Consider the following 17134-nt stretch of genomic DNA (forward strand, 5'->3'; position numbering starts at 1 on the left):
AAACAAGTAAAAGAGTATCAATGGAGCTATTTCTGTTGTCAGGACAATAGACACAACTTGAGGGAGATTTTGGCTACTATTTCCAGCATGTCAAATGACCACAGACTTTTCCCAGTCTCCCTCTTGTGTGCATGGGAATTTTTCAAATATTTGTTTTGTTGTGTTTTTGTGTTTTTTTTACTATCAATGAAGCTATTTCTGTAGTCAAGGCATTAAATGCGACTTGAGGGAGATTTTGGCTACTATTTCCAGCATGTCAAATGACCACAGATTTTTTCCAGTCTCCCTGTTGTGTATATTGGAATGTCAAATATTTGTTTCATTCTGTCATAGTACGTTTTAGTATCACATGAGCTATTTCTGTACTCAATGTAGACTAGCTTAGTGAAATTTTGCTTCTAAACTAAACCAAGGACACTCCCCATTTCTTTTTCTATTTTGTTCGTCAACTACTTTAATTCTGACGAATTATTTGTACAGTGTAATTAGCAAAAAGGTGGTCTTCTTAAAATAGTTTGGTTGTACTTTACACCGAAATATCAAATTCGGTCTGGTCTGTGTCAGTATTGTGAACAATGAAAATGAAATGATACTTTTGTGGAACAGAGAATCTTGAAGCAGCTAAAGCTATAAATAATAACATGTAAGCATGTTATGATAAGTATGTAAGGGTTAAAAGTCTCTTTGGATAGAAAAAGGTGAAGGATGGATGTAGGAATGAGTCCCTTACCTCTACCTATCTGTGTATTTATGTGTATGTATGTATGTATGTATGAATGAATGTATATACATGTATGTACGTATATACATGTGTGTATGTATGTATGAATGAATGTATATACATGCATGTATGTATATACATGTGTGTATGTATGTATGTGTGTATGCATGCATGTATGTATGTATGTATGTATGTATGCATGTGTGTAGTGGAGGCATATGGCCTAGTGGTTAGAGCAGCAGACTCGTGGTCGAGGGATCGCGGGTTCAAATCTCAGACCGGGCGATGTGTGTGTTTATGAGCAAAAACACCTAAGCTCCATGCGGCTCCGGCAGAAGGTAATAACGAGCTTCTGCTGACTCTTTCGCCACAACTTTCTCTCACTCTTACCTCCTGCATCTTGCAGCTCACCTGCGACGGCCCAGCGTCCCGTCCAGGTGGGGAACCTATACGCCAAGGAAACCGGGAAACCGGCCCTTATGAGCCAGGTATGGCTCAAGAAGGAACAAACAATGTATGTGCGTATGTATGTATGTGTGTGTATGTATGTGTGTATGTGTGTATCAATCAATCAATCAGCCTGTCTGTCTGTCTATTGATACATCATATGGGGTCACAAAGGACTGAGATACCTGGCGCCTGGATGTACTCAAGAAGATCTGTACTCTGCCACAGAAGTGTTAAAACTGATCCATCATGTGGTGTAAAGCATACGTTACAGTGTAAAAGTACCTGTGCAGCATTATGTAAAAGCACCCATGTGGCGCTATATAAAAGCACCCACGCGACACCTGAAAAAGTACCTGTGCAGTGTCACATAAAAGCACCTAAAAACAACAACAACAACATCGAAAAATACCTTAGGAATGAGAACCCAGGTTCGAAATTTCCCCAAGACACCTGAAGAAGGCTGGAGGGTATATCAGCTGAAACGTTGTGTTAACAACAAACAAGATGAGGACAAATATCCGTCAAATGTAAATAATGTAAATAATGCATAAATAATGTAAATAATAATGTAAATAATGTAAGGAAGGGCATCCAGCCGTAGAAACACTGCCAGATCTGACTGGGCCTGATGAAGCCTTCAAGCTTCACAGACCCCAGTTGAACCATCCAACCCATGCTAGCATGGAGAACGGACGCTAAATGATGATGATGATGATGATGATGAATGCATATAACAAAGAATTTAGTAAAATAACTTAGTTATCATTCAGCTAGTGTCAGGAACATAAATTGTGACTAATGGTTTGGTGGAAGAATTTAATTCAGAACTTTGGAAAACAAGACATTTGTACTACAGAGCCAGAGGTGGTTGGTATCAGGCAGGTTGGTATCAAAAGGGTTAAATGATGATGATGATGATGAGAATGGTGATGGTGATGATGGTGATGATAATGATGACGATGATGGCTTACCTGATGATGAGTCATGTTCCATGTGACCTGCTTCTTGGAAACAGTTGCCCATGCTCACCCTAAAGCATGTGTCCCATACATTCTTTCTACCTGTCGAAACTTAACACCTGGTCGTTAGGCTTTCTCTAAACAAGCCCCTGGAAGTAGAGTAAGACAGTCCCTCGATGGGATGATCAACCAAAGAGCTGGCCCTACTGAGCTATTGTAAAAGCATGTGGATATTTTACTGTGTTACTTACGTTTTTAGTTAAGTAGACCAAACAGTTTAGGTTCTGGTTGGCTTGTAATGTAATTTTAAACAATTTCACAAATGGTTTCACGGTCAAACCCTGGAAAGAAATGTTTAATTAAAATGATTAATTACATAATTACAGTCAAATAAAATATTGGTTTCAAGTTTTGGCACAAGGCCAGTAATTTCTGGGTAGGGGGTAGGTTGATTGTATCAACCCCGGTGCTCAGATGGTACTTATTTTATTGAACTCTGAAAGGATTAAAGGCTGAGTTGACCTCGGTGATATCTGAACTCAGAATGTAAAGGCAGATGATGAACCACTACGCATTTTGCCCGGTGTGCTAATGATTCCGTCAGCTTGCCACGTTACATTTAAATAAAATCATCATCATCATCATCATTGTTTAACGTCCGTTCTCCATGCTAGCATGGGTTGGACGGTTCGACCGGGGATCTGGGAAGCCAGAAGGCTGCACCAGGCTCCGGTCTTATCTGGCAATGTTTCTACAGCTGGATGCCCTTCCTAACGCCAACCACTCCGTGAGTGTAGTGGGTGCTTTTTACGTGCCACCTGCACTGGTGCCAGGCGAGGCGATTGGTGCATTTTACGTGCCACCTGCACGGAAGCCAGTCGAGGCGGCACTGGCTTCGACCAAATATTAATTACATTTAAAAGCACCATCCGAACATAGCCGATTCCAGTGCTGCCCTGACTGGCTTCCATCATGTAATTGATGGGCAGCCATATTGGTTCTGCCTCGCAAATGAATCCACAAGGTACTGATTGGCCTAGGGCTATAATAGAAGGTACTTGCCCAACGTACAGCACAATGTGAGTGAACCTGAAACCACCTTGTTGCAAAGCACCAACCGATCATGGCTGTTGCCAGCCTCCTCTGGCCCCTGTGCCAATGGCACATAGAAAGTACCCACTACACTCATGGAGTGGTTGGCGTTAGGAAGGGCATCCAGCTGTAGAAACACTGCCAGATCAAGATTGAAGCCTGGTGCAGCCATCTGGTTTGTTAGTCCTCAGTCAAATTGTCCAACCCATGCTAGCATGGAAAGCAGACATTAAACGATGATGATGATGATGATGATGATGACTATGTCATTCATACATTTAATTATGCTAACTCAAATTCAATCCACATAGAATACAGTTGATGAAAACCTTGTAAACTAAAAGCCGTAGAAGACCATCAGATGTACACTTGTGTGAATATTGGTTTTAAACTTTCGCACAAGGCCAGCAATTCCAGGGGGTAGGGTGGGGGGAAATAATTGGCTTCCCAGACACAGTTCGAACGGTCCAACCCATGCTAGCATCGAAAACAGACGTTAAACGATGATGATGATGATTTAAATACGATTACTGTGGAACCTCAGTTTATGAATTTAATTCATTCCTGAAGGCTGTTTGTCACCCGAAATATTTGTAAACCGAAACTATTTTTCCCATAGTAAGTTCAAGAGAAGGCATGGTAAATTCAAGCATGGATGTGGACTGAACAAAAAGCCAGACTGAAACTGATGATCTTCCTCTGATGCTCCCAGCATGTCACCAACTGCTGTTGCCAGTTAGTGTGTTCGGTACTTGAGACAACATTCGTCACTCCAGATATTTTGTTTGAAAAATTGCTCTTAAATCAATTTGTTTGTGATGAGAGATGTTTGTAAAGTGATCTTCCACTGTCATTACATTTCCATCCAATCATCCATTTATTATCTTCATGTACTGTTCCTGGGAGGGTTGTGGCAGAAGTACCATCAGGTACTTTCTTCGCACACATACATACATAAACATAGACATACATACATAAACATAAAAACACAACACACACACACACACACACATGTCCTATTTTCCAGCTTGTAACATGAATTATCAGATCACTACACCCAATCTGTGAAGGCGCATGGCTCAATGGTTAGAGCGTCGAGCTTACGATCGTGAGGTTGTGAGTTCGAATCCCGGATCGGGCTGCGTGTTGTGTTCTTGAGCAAGACACTTTATTTCACGTTGCTCCAGTTAACTCAGCTGTAGAAATGAGTTGCAACATCACGGGTGCCAAGCTGTATCGGCCCCTTCGCCTTCCTTTGGATAAAATCAGTGGCGTGGAGACGGGAGACTAGTATGCATGGGCAACTGCTGGTCATCCATAAAACAACCTTGCCCGGACTTGTGCCTCGGAGGGTAACTTTCTAGGTGCAATCCCATGGTCAATTATGACCAAAGGGTGTCTCCTTCTCATACACCCAATCTCCACCCCTGCTCTCAGACCTCACAATAACAACAAGCAACCATCATTACACCTTCCTGCCAGATTCCCAAGTATGGCCAATTGAGATAATGGATATTATCTGTTGTGTCTGGGGAGAGTCATTTTCTTTTTGTGCCTTATAATGTAACACACTTGCCGGTAAAATTTCCACTTATTTCTTAGTTTTATTTTCCTAAAGTTTTCGTTGCGTCTTGCAACCTTTTCAATAGTCTTGGCTCTGTCCGTTATTTACACTGCGTTCCTTTTTGTTTGTTTGTGTGCATGTGTGTGGGTCAGTGTGTGTGTGTGTGTGTGTGTATGTGTGCGTATGCATGCATGCATGTATGTATGTATGCATGTTTGTATGTATGCATGTGTGTGTAACTGGTACTTAATTTATCGACCTCGAAAGAATGAAAAGCAAAGTCGACCTCGGCGGAATTTGAACTCAGAATGTAATAACAGACGAAATACCTATTTCTTTATTACCCACAAGGGGCTAAACATAGAGGGGACAAATAATTTTTTTAAGCCTGGCACTCATTCTATTGATCTGTTAAGTTTTGCTGAACTGTTAAGTTACTGGATGTAAATACACCAATACCCGTTGTCTAGTAGTGGTGGAAGACAAACTCAGATATAAAGACATACACACACGCGACGGGCTTCTTTCAGTCTCCATCTACCAAATCCACTAACAAGGTAGAAGACACCTACCCAAAGTGCCACACAGAGGGACTGAACCTATAACTGTGTGGTTGGGAAGCAAACTTCTCATCCATATAGCCATATGTCTGGGTCTAAACTATACCTGCACCTTTGTGTGTGTGTGTGTGTGTGCATGTGTGTGTGTGTACATCTTGCCTTGACATCATATGATGGTCGTAAACGAGTGTCACCATCATACAAGCAGTGTTGTTCTTTTCCAATGTTCCATAAGAACACGTCTGGCCATAGAAGAAATATTAATATATTAATATTAGGACAAATGCTATGGGACATAGGTATTAAGTCGATTACATCGACCCCAGTGCGTAACTGGTACTTAATTTATCGACCCCGAAAGGATGAAAGGCAAAGTCAACCTTGGTGGAATTTGAACACAGAATGTAATGACAGACGAAATACCACTAGGCACTTCGCCTGGTGTGCTAACGTTTCTATATTCTGCAAACTGAAGCGAATTCCTGCTATTTCTAGAGGCCAGATGTTCACCACTGACAATGGGCACAAATAGCCAGAAACTGTCCAGTCTGGTGATCCCTTTGTCTGTTAGAAGACGGTAGGGGCTCTTCCTGGGGTTAAAAGGAAATTTTTTTTTCTTTCAATACATTACAGTAAGAAGGGCAGAGCCTATAACTTTTTACAACCCTTCAGAGGCTATTGGCAGAAAGAGGAATTATTTTCCCTCAAGGGACCTGACCCTAATATCTGTAACAAAGGGGACATCACTAAAGGAACCGAAAGCCAGGTAGGGGTCATAGGGTTAAATTGGGTAATAGATGAAGTTTGTCATTCAAGGAATGGTTCCTTCAATGGGGAACATTCAGTTTTTCTCTTTGAAGTTTTATTCACAAGGTCAACATGACAGACTGTACAAGAAAACATTTGCCCAAAGCATTTTAATGAAGGGATGTGGCCTATGGTTAGGGTGTTGCACCCATGATCACAAGATAGTGGTTTCAATTCCTATACCAGGATTCAAAACAGACATATACAGACACAAACACATGAAGCAGACATACACATACTACACTAGTGTACACATGCATACATACACACATGCACATACATACACACACATATACATACATACACACGCACACACACACACACACACATGCATACACTCACACACATGCATATGGACACACCGACATTACAGACACAAACATTTAAGTTACATAACTATTCATTTGTGCTTGAAATTGTAGAAAGAAATACCTGAACAACCTGAATCGTGATCTCAATAAATAAATTATGATTTACCTGGACCATAACGGTAAATATTATAATTGCTAGTGTTGTGGTCACAAATAACGACTTCGATGGAATCTCCACTTCGTTTAGCATCATTACCAAAGAGAAACACACTGCTCCCCTCAATCCACCATAACTCTGGAAAAGTCAGAATGAAAAACAAAGGGGAAAAGAGTCAGTTAATTTCATTACTGCAAAAATGAAAATACATACAATTACATTTAATATGATACTAGACACAAAACAATTAGAAAGAGAACACAGATTATATTGGGTCGTCTGGAAAGTTCGTGCCGATTTTTAAAGGAAAGAAAAAAGGTCAATAAATACTTGCCATTACATTTTTAATCAATCAAATATGAACCATTTTGTTGCACAATGCATCTCCATCTTTCCTTTAATTTGAAAATACCCTCTTCCCAGAACTGAGGTGGTTTCATGGCAAAAAATTCATCAAGGTATCTTTTTTTTACATCATCCAAGGAATTGAAATGTTTACCATTAAGACTATTCTGCAGAGACCTGAATAAGTGGAAATCCGAAGGAGCAATATCTGGTGAATATGGAGGGTGGGGTAACACATCCCAGCCGAGCTGCAGCAATTTTTGTCTGGTTCCCAAAGCATTAAGGGTTACAGATGCTAAAGGATACAGAATTAACACAGGTTATAGGAACATAAACCTTCTTCCATGAAAAGATAGCTTAAACTGTGCTCTAAATGGAGGTGTAGTCAAATCCTATTTTGTGGACTCAACCATGTTCTAAAATAAGTCAAAAGGTAAGCTACTATAAATCAGCATGAACTTTGCGGACAACCCAATATATATATCAGAAGGATGTGTTATAATACTATTCCACATATACAAAAACAGCCATACCTACAATCCGATATATCTCCATCATCAGCTGCCCGACAGATATCATAATAGTTTCAACACACACACATATATATGTACACACACACATAAAAACTCACACAAACATCATCATCATCATGATTTAAAATCCGTTTTCCATGCTAGCATGGGTTGGATGATTTGACAGGGCTCCATTATCTGTTTGGGTATAGTTTCTACAGATAGATGCCATTTCTAACACGAACCACTTTATTGAGTGTGTGTGTGTACAGGTTAGGCCAAAAGTCACCCGACAGTAAATCAAAATTCCATAAGTGCTATCTGTAATTCTGTATTGACTCGAATGGAAAAATGTGTTGCTCAAGAAGGACTTCAGTTTGAACAATTTTCGTGATGTTTCATATTCAGATGCTTTTATGAAATTCATTCAACTGTTCAGCATAAATAAATCTTGGAGTTAAATGGTTTTGATTTACTGTCAGGTGTCTTTTGGCCAACCCTGTATATATATATATATGTATATATATATATATATATATATATATATATACTCTTTTACTTGTTTCAGTCATTTGACTGCGGCAATGCTGGAGCACCACCTTTAGTCAAGCAAATCGACCCTGGGACTTATTCTTTGTAAGCCCAGTACTTATTCTATCGGTCTCTTTTTGCCGAACCGCTAAGTGACGGGGACGTAAACACACCAGCATCGGTTGTCAAGCAATGCTAGAGGGACAAACACACACATATACACACACACATACATATATATATATACATATATACGACAGGCTTCTTTCAGTTTCCGTCTACCAAATCCACTCACAAGGCTTTGGTTGGCCCGGGGCTATAGCAGAAGACACTTGTCCAAGATGCCACGCAGTGGGACTGAACCCGGAACCATGTGGTTGGTTAGCAAGCTACTTACCACACAGCCACTCCTGCACCTATATATATATATATATATATATATATATATATATATATATATATATATATATATTACCACACAGCCACTCCTATGCCTACATGTACATACACATACATTTTTATGCATGCATATGTATATACATATACATACACACACACGCACACACATGCACACACACACACACACCCTTATCACAACAGGAAGTCGGAAAATATTTTGGTGTTATTTATTTTTGGTGTATTATTTTTTCCAACTTCCTGTTTTGATAAATGAGTACTCTGCTAAAAACAATATTTCCAGAATTCTCAACTCGAATGCGTACTTCACATCAATACAACAACAACAACAACAATCACGTACTGGATTGTAATACCGGAGTAAGCAGACATGCTTCAAGAGGACACAGCTTGGATTTTCACCCTACCTATACACACACACACACACACACACACACACACACACAACAGGTATCTTTCAGTTTCCATCTACGAAATTCACTTCCAAGGCTTCGGTCACTTCGCCAAAGTGCTCTGCAGTTGGAGTGAAAACTGAACCCAAGACCACATGTTGACAAGCTAGCATCTTAACCACACATCCATGTTTGTACCACATGAAGAAAAACATGAAAAATTCAAAATATTTAACCTTTAACGCACTGCATTTTCTCTAGAATTGTTTCCCCTGCCACTGCTCTGTTATCACAGGGGAGAAAACCCATACACTGACATGATGGACCTGCAGTGTGCTAAAGGTTAGATTAAATCTTGAAACTACGTACCATAATGAACTGTTCATCAAGTCCTATTTTGCGTACACGATAACGGTCGAAAGAATTAATTAGATATGTTAGAGAATAGCACACTGCAAAGAAAGAAAATGAAGAATTTTGTGAATAAATTCTGAAGGAATTTTAATAAATTACCATTTGGATTTTTAGAAAGGAAATTTTTTTTTCTTTTGAGCTTACAAAATGGGATAATATAAAAGAAAATATGGATGTACACAGGTACAACTATTTTATACATGAATAACCATCCATTTATCATCATTGTCATTATCGCAATCACTACAATCATCATCATCATCATCTCCCCTGCTACCACTACCACTGTTAATACTACTGCTACCACCACCACCACTACTTGTTTCAGTCGTCAGACTGTGGCCATGCTGGGGCACTGCCATATATAATTTTTTTAAGCCTGGCACTCATTCTATTGATCTGTTAAGTTTTGCTGAACTGTTAAGTTACTGGATGTAAATACACCAATACCCGTTGTCTAGTAGTGGTGGAAGACAAACTCAGATATAAAGACATACACACACGCGACGGGCTTCTTTCAGTCTCCATCTACCAAATCCACTGACAAGGTAGAAGACACCTACCCAAAGTGCCACACAGAGGGACTGAACCTATAACTGTGTGGTTGGGAAGCAAACTTCTCATCCATATAGCCATATGTCTGGGTCTAAACTATACCTGCACCTTTGTGAGTGTCACCATCATACAAGCAGTGTTGTTCTTTTCCAATGTTCCATAAGAACACGTCTGGCCATAGAAGAAATATTAATATATTAATATTAGGACGGTGAGCTGGCAGAAACGTTAGCACGTCGGGTGAAATGCTAAGCGGTATTTCGTCTGCCGCTACGTTCTGTGTTCTAATTCCGCCGAGGTCGACATTGCCTTTCATCCTTTCGGGGTCGATTAAATAAGTACCAGTTAGGCACTGGTGTCGATATAATCAACTTAATCCGTTTGTCTGTCCTTGTTTGTCCTCTCTGTGTTTAGCCCCTTGTGGGTAGTAAAGAAATAGGTATTTTGTCTACCGCTACATTCTGAGTTCAAATTCTGCCAAGGTCGACTTTGTCTTTCATCCTTTCGGGGTCAATTAAATAAGTACCAGTTACGCACTGGGGTCAATGTAATCGACTTAATCCATTGTTTGTCCCCTCTATGTTTAGCCCCTTGTGGGTAGTAAAGAAATAGGTATTTCATCTGCCGTTCATTCTGAGTTTAAATTCCGCCAAGTGTGTGGGTGGGGGAGGAGCCCGTCATGGAATCATTGAAAAAATTCTTTTTTTTCATTGAATGAATTCCTGTGACTTCCTAATATGCTTCAAAACCCTTTTTGGGGGTCCGTAAAGCAGAGTGAGGTGAAAGCTTCAAAAATTTCCCCCTCCCACCCCCATTGATCTTTTTTCACCAGCACGATTTTCACTTTTTTTCCGAACCAAAATAAGGGATTTGCAACATATTAAGAGGTCAGGGTACTTGATTCCACGCAAACCATCCAAGTTTTTTTTTTTCTTATCATGTGGGTATTAATCTAAAAATTTACCCAGCTTACTACTGGTCGTTGCCATTAATTACCACCATCTACTGACAAATGCTATAAATATTTTCTGACTACTCTTATCACTAACTACACATTTTTCTCTCTATTAATACAACATAACCCATTCACTCCAAACCAAATAAATCACTTCATACATAATGCAAATATAAAGTAATATATACTGCAACTATATGGTATCATTTTACTGCACTTTCTGGCAGAAAAGTTGAAGTAGTATAGAGTGTAAACATGTTTTGTAACCATTCCAACAGAGTCTCTATCTTTTCAAGTCCTGTGGAATTTCAACATGGAATTTTTGGCTCTCCAAAGTCGTCTATGTGTATAAGTTGACCTACCTGTTCTTGGCCGTAAATTTTGGTCTGAAAAATTCACCTTGTATGCAGGAAAAATATGGTTATATATTATTAATCCATCCATCCATCCATTCATTTTTCTCCACCCCACAGTTCTTGGGAGTGTCGTAGAGGTAGAGTCCTGGAGCACCTCCACTGTAGGGTCTTATCAGAAGCATCCAACATTACATAGTCTCTATTGGTCACACTTGGTTGGATTCCCAAGCATGACCAATAGAGACCATGGCTATTATTCAGCCACCTCATTGCTGGTCTACCCCCAGGTCTCCTGCTGATTGGCTCAGTCTTGAAGACTTTGACTTATGATTCTTTCCTGTGAGATTCTAATCACTTGTCTGAAGGACCACAGCTGTGACCTCTCAATGCAGCTAGAAATAGCAGCTTGACCTAGAGCAGTAGTTCTCAACCGGGGTCCATATAAGACTTATTTTGGGGTAGGGTGGTTCACACAACAAAATAATAAACTGGGGATCCTCAATAGTATTTTAAGGGCCCCTGAAAATTTTTTGCTTTAGATGTATGTATTGGAGAAAATCCCTGGAGAAGGACATCATGCTCGGAATGGTCAGTGGCAAGAGAGAAAGAGGCCGACCAAGAACCCGCTGGCTTGACACCATCAAGAGTGATACTGGAATGGACATAGCCAATCTGAAAGAAGCGGCCCAGGATAGAGCTGACTAGAGGACACTGATCCAATGAGTGACCGAGAGTTGACTTCGACTGAGCGGATAGAGAGAGAGAGAGAGTATGTATTGGTATTTATTTGAAAAAAACAGCTGGGTTTCTTTCTCTAACATTTTACCTGGTTCAACCTACAGAAGTTGATAGAAGAAAAAACTAAATAGGGCTTCTATAAAACTAATTTGTAAACATCGAATGGCTATGAGGTTCCACCAGAATAAAATAACAATCAAAGGGGTCCATAGATAAAAAAAAAATGGTTGAGAAACTCTGACTTAGGGAGATTCCCTGATCTCCGAGCTATACTCTTTACTCTTTTACTCTTTTACTTGTTTCAGTCATTTGACTGCGGCCATGCTGGAGCACCGCCTTTAGTCGAGCAAATCGACCCCGGGACTTATTCTTTGTAAGCCTAGTACTTATTCTATCAGTCTCTTTTGCCGAACCGCTAAGTGACACGGACGTAAACACACCAGCATCGGTTGTCAAGCAATGCTAGGGGGACAAACACAGACACACAAACATATACACACACTTATATATATATATATATATATATATATATACATATATACGACAAGCTTCTTTCAGTTTCCGTCTACCAAATCCACTCACAAGGCATTGGTGGGCCCGAGGCTATAGCATAAGACACTTGCCCAAGATGCCACGCAGTGGGACTGAACCCGGAACCATGTGGTTGGTAAGCAAGCTACTTACCACACAGCCACTCCTGCGCCTATGTATCCTGAATTAATTAAATTAACCGTAATCATAATTAAAAGTCCTTATTGGCTCAATCAGACATTGCATTTTGTGAATGTAAGTATTGTAAAAAAAAAATATATTAACCGTACCGATGAATCTTACTATCAGACACAGAAACACTGCCCATAAGATAAAGCCAGTTGACCAAACGTGATTATGCCGTACGACAGCCATGCCAAGAAATAAGAAGATGACAATTTCATTTGCTGAGCTGAAAGAAAAAGGAAGAAAAGTTAGTTAGTTAGTTAATTTGGCTCAAAAGCAAATAGCAAGGCCATGTAGGGGGACATGGAGTTAAGTACAGGGTGGTGTTCATGTAAAGAGTTCAGGCCACTTGAGGTCAAGGGAGGCTTTGAACAAAGCGGTCGTCGGCATTTTCACCATCTCGTCTGGCAGCTTGTTCCACGGATCCGCAACCCGGACGGAGAAAGCTCCTCTCCTTCGATTGAGATGAAATCGTCGCAGGTAGAGCTTTTCGGAATGACCCCGCAGCCGACGCTCTGGAGCAGGAGTGAAGAACAGCTCTTTCGAGAGGTTACACTTTCCGCTTATGATGTTGTGGGCGAGAATGAGATCACCACGGCGGCGGCGTTTTTCTAGAGAATAAAGGTTGAGCGTCCTCAGCCTTTCTTCAGAGTGAATTTAACCCTTTAGTGTTTGCATTATTCTGCCAAAACTAATGCTTTTTTATCCACATTGTTTTGAACTAATCAGGTATTATCTTGTAGCTATGAGATTTTGATGAGGTAGCTGTTAATTTTTAAGATGATATTGTAGGGTTGGTGTGAGAGAACAGATATGGCCAGTCTGAACATAAAACAGGCAGAATACTTTTGGCCGGATATAGCCGGTTTAAATGCTAAAGGGTTAAGAACCGGAACATCTTTGGTAAAATAAGGAAGTATGGTGTGGGAAGATATCTTTGCTTCTTGTACAATGCTTTTGGCATTCATCATCATCATCATCATCATCATCATCATTGTTTAGCGTCCGCTTTCCATGCTGGCATGGGTTGAACGGTGCAATTGGGATCTGGGAAGCCAGAAGGTTGCACCAGGCCCAGTCTGATCCGGCAATGTTTCTGCGGCTGGATGCCCTTCCTAATGCCAACCACTGCATGAGTGTAGTGGGTGCTTTTTACATGTCACTGGCACAGGTGCCAGACGAGGCTGGCAAACGGCCATGATTGGATGGTGCTTTTTTTACGTGCCACTGGCACGGAAGCCAGTAGGGGCAGCGCTGGCAACGGTCACATTCGGATGGTTCTCTTATGTGCCACCGGCACTGGTATCACTGGCATTGTATATTACATATCATTAAAAGAACAACTAACGAAGGTATTTAGTGCGCATGTCTGTGACGCAGGAGTCTTGTAATGTCTTTAGAATTTTTTTTCCTTTTTTGGGGGGTAGGAGGGTGGGGGGGATTTTTGTCTTTTACCTTACTTTCGACCTTAAAACAGCTGACGGCAGCACTCAATGCAGATATTTTCATAGATATTTTCATTCAGGTTCCTTTGTCAACAGTCTGATTATGATTGAAGAATGAGCTTGTTTCTTTGTGATTAATCCAGTGCCCCACCCCCCACATCCACCCCCATCACAAATACCTATTTCTTTACTACCCACAAGGGGCTAAACACAGAGAGGACAAACAAGCACAGACAAACGGATTAAGTCGATTATATCGACACCAGTGCGTAACTGGTACTTATTTAATCGACCCCGAAAGGATGAAAGGCAAAGTCGACCTCGGCGGAATTTGAACTCAGAACATAGCAGCAGACGAAATACCGATAAGCATTTCACCTGGCGTGCTAACGTTTCTGCCAGCTCGCCACCCTAAACCAAATACCACCATCACCAAAAAGATTCCAATTGGACATTAAGCTGTATAATTTCATCTTTGGTTCCTTCTTTTTTTTTCTATGGTGTAAGCTAATTATTTCTTCTTTGTTAATGTCTGGTTTCTGATAATTCCCAAATATACTAACTCTTCCTTAATTAGCTGCATTCCATACATTATATATATATATATATATATATATATATATATATATATAACAATTGTAGTGTGGAAGGTGTTTATAAGCCATGTATGTATTCACTGAAAAAACTTCATGCTGCATCTCAGGAGCACGAAGTTTTGTCAGTGAATAGGTCGCGGTCTCAAAGTGCCGAAAATATTTTGACAAATTAAATTTAAATGTTGAAGGGAATCTAAAGGTTTTTGTGTGTTTCTTAAATGGCTTATAAACACCTTCCACGCTGCAATTGTTTTCGTTCCAGCACACGATCTCAGATCAAATCACTCACTATGCAAGTACATCTCCTATATATATATATATATATATATATATATATATATGACAGGCTTCTTTATATATATGTGTATATATTTATGTGTGTCTGCGTTTGTCCCCTCCACCATCACTTGACAACTGATGTTGGTGTGTTTACGTCTCCATAACTTAGCAGTTTGACAAAAGAGCCCGAGAGAATAAGTACTAGGCTTACAAAGAATAAGTTCTGGGGTCGATCTGTTTGACTAAAGGCGGTGCTCCAGTATGGCCGCAGTCAAATGACTGAAACAAGTAAAAGAATATACTTGTAACCAATCAAAGAGAACATGATTAAATTAACCAATCATAAATAATGAGTAGTTAGAGCGTCCGGCTCATAATCATGAAGTAGTGAGTTTGAACCTGGACTGGGCTGCATGTTGTGTTCTTGAGCAAGACACTTCACTTCACATTACTCCACTTCTACTCAGCTGTAGAAATGAGTTGCAATGTTGTCACTGGTGCCAAGCTGTATTGGGCAATCCCTCGGATAACATCACTGGTGTGGAGAGGGCTGGCTGGTATGCATGGGTGACTGCTGGTCTTCCATAAACAACCTTGCTTGGACTTGTGCCTCAGAAGGGAACATTCTAGGTGCAATCCCATGGTCATTCACGACTAAAAGAGGTCTTTATCTTTAACTTTAAGTGATCAAACAAGTCTGCCAATGAATTCCCTGGATTGCAGCAGAGGAAGGAAGCTGGAAGGGTTGAAGAGACAGCTGAAGTTGGTCAACCCTTTTGTTACCATATTCCTGTTGAAATACACTGTGTTTTAATTAATTTAAAAAATAATGAAGAATTTAGCAAAATAACTGTCATTATCAAGCTGGTGTTTGGCACATAAACTACCACAAAATTTTAATAGAATGATTTAATTTAAGGCGGTGAGCTGGCAGAATCGTTTACATGTCAGGCAAAATGCTTAGCGGTATTTCGTCTGCTGCTACGTTCTGAGTTCAAATTCTGCCAAGGTCGACTTTGCTTTCATCCTTTCGGGGTCAATAAATTAAGTACCAGTTAGGTACTGGGGTCGATGTAATTGACCTTTGTCTGTCCTTGTTTGTCCCCTATATGTTTAGTCCCTTGTGGGCAATAAAGAAATAAGAAGCGTTAGCACGCCGGGCAAAATGCTTAGCGGTATTTCATCTGCCGTTATGTTCTGAGTTCAAATTCTGCCGAGGTCGACTTTGCCTTTCATCCTTTTGGGGTTGATTAAAGAAGTACCAGTTATGCACTGGGGTCGATATAATCGACTTAATTCGTTTGTCTGTCCGTGTGTGTCCCCTTTGTGTTTAGCCCCTTGTGGGCAATAAAGAAATAAGAAACGTTAGAACACTGGGTGAAATGCTTAGCGGTATTTCGTCTGTCTTTACGTTCTGAGTTCAAATTTTGCCGAGGTCGACTTTGCCTTTCATCCTTTTGGGGTCGATAAATTAAGTACCAGATGTTTTAATTTAGATCACTTTAAATTAGGAAGTTTATGCTATAAAACTACAGGGGTCTTGGGAGTGGGTAGGGATTGCAGGGTTAATTGTTCCCGAATTAACGAAAAGCAAGAGGCTTATTGATGCTGTGTTGTTCGCTTGTTCATGTTTGATGCGACAACCTGAAACAATTGAGAATAAATTAGAACGGTACCTTGCAACTTTAATAAAGTACTTGATGGATGTAGCAGATTTTTGACTGACATTTCGAAGGGAATATTGGTCCTGCATCATACCACACCCAATCAAACTGAAAATATATTACATATAAAAATGCTTTTTTATAAACTTCAACACATTGTTTAATCAATATTGATTTCTTTTATACACCGTAAATCCTCGAGTATAGTCCGCCCTTGAGTATAATACGGAGGGTATTTTTAGGAGGCTGTACCTCTGAAAAACCTAAACCTTGTGTATAATATACACCCTTTCTCTAACTTGAGTCAAGGAGGTCTATATAATGTCCTTGGTTTGTAAAACTGTATACGGTAACGTCCTTTATTATTATTGTATATATAACATAATGCAAACGTGTAGCTTTTTTGTGCATTTTGTTTGCAGAAAATAAAGAAATAACAGTAATAACATTTAATAAATGTTGCTTACTGCAAGTTATGGATGATTCTTTAATGACTTCATTGCTTTCAGGCTTAGCTTAAGGTATTTTCGCGCCTGACATCACAAAATGCGTCCGAATAAACACTGCCGGACAGCAAATAAAGTTTCACTTTTAACC

The 17134-nt window shown here is 40.0% G+C and overlaps 1 protein-coding gene across 1 annotated transcript in view; it reads right to left on the minus strand.

Moving 5' to 3' along the window:
- LOC115222298 (Na(+)/H(+) exchanger beta) overlaps positions 1–17134 on the minus strand; it is a 193616-nt gene that overhangs the window by 49864 nt on the left and 126618 nt on the right. The window contains exons 13-17 of the mRNA XM_029792474.2: positions 16550–16645; positions 12658–12779; positions 9188–9270; positions 6631–6759; positions 2382–2471 (exon numbers count right to left, since the gene is read on the minus strand). Coding sequence (XP_029648334.1) covers positions 2382–2471; positions 6631–6759; positions 9188–9270; positions 12658–12779; positions 16550–16645 — 520 coding nt within the window. The remainder of the gene's footprint in view (positions 1–2381; positions 2472–6630; positions 6760–9187; positions 9271–12657; positions 12780–16549; positions 16646–17134) is intronic.

Source organism: Octopus sinensis, linkage group LG19 (genome assembly GCF_006345805.1).
Source record: "Octopus sinensis linkage group LG19, ASM634580v1, whole genome shotgun sequence".
NCBI lineage: Eukaryota > Metazoa > Mollusca > Cephalopoda > Octopoda > Octopodidae > Octopus > Octopus sinensis.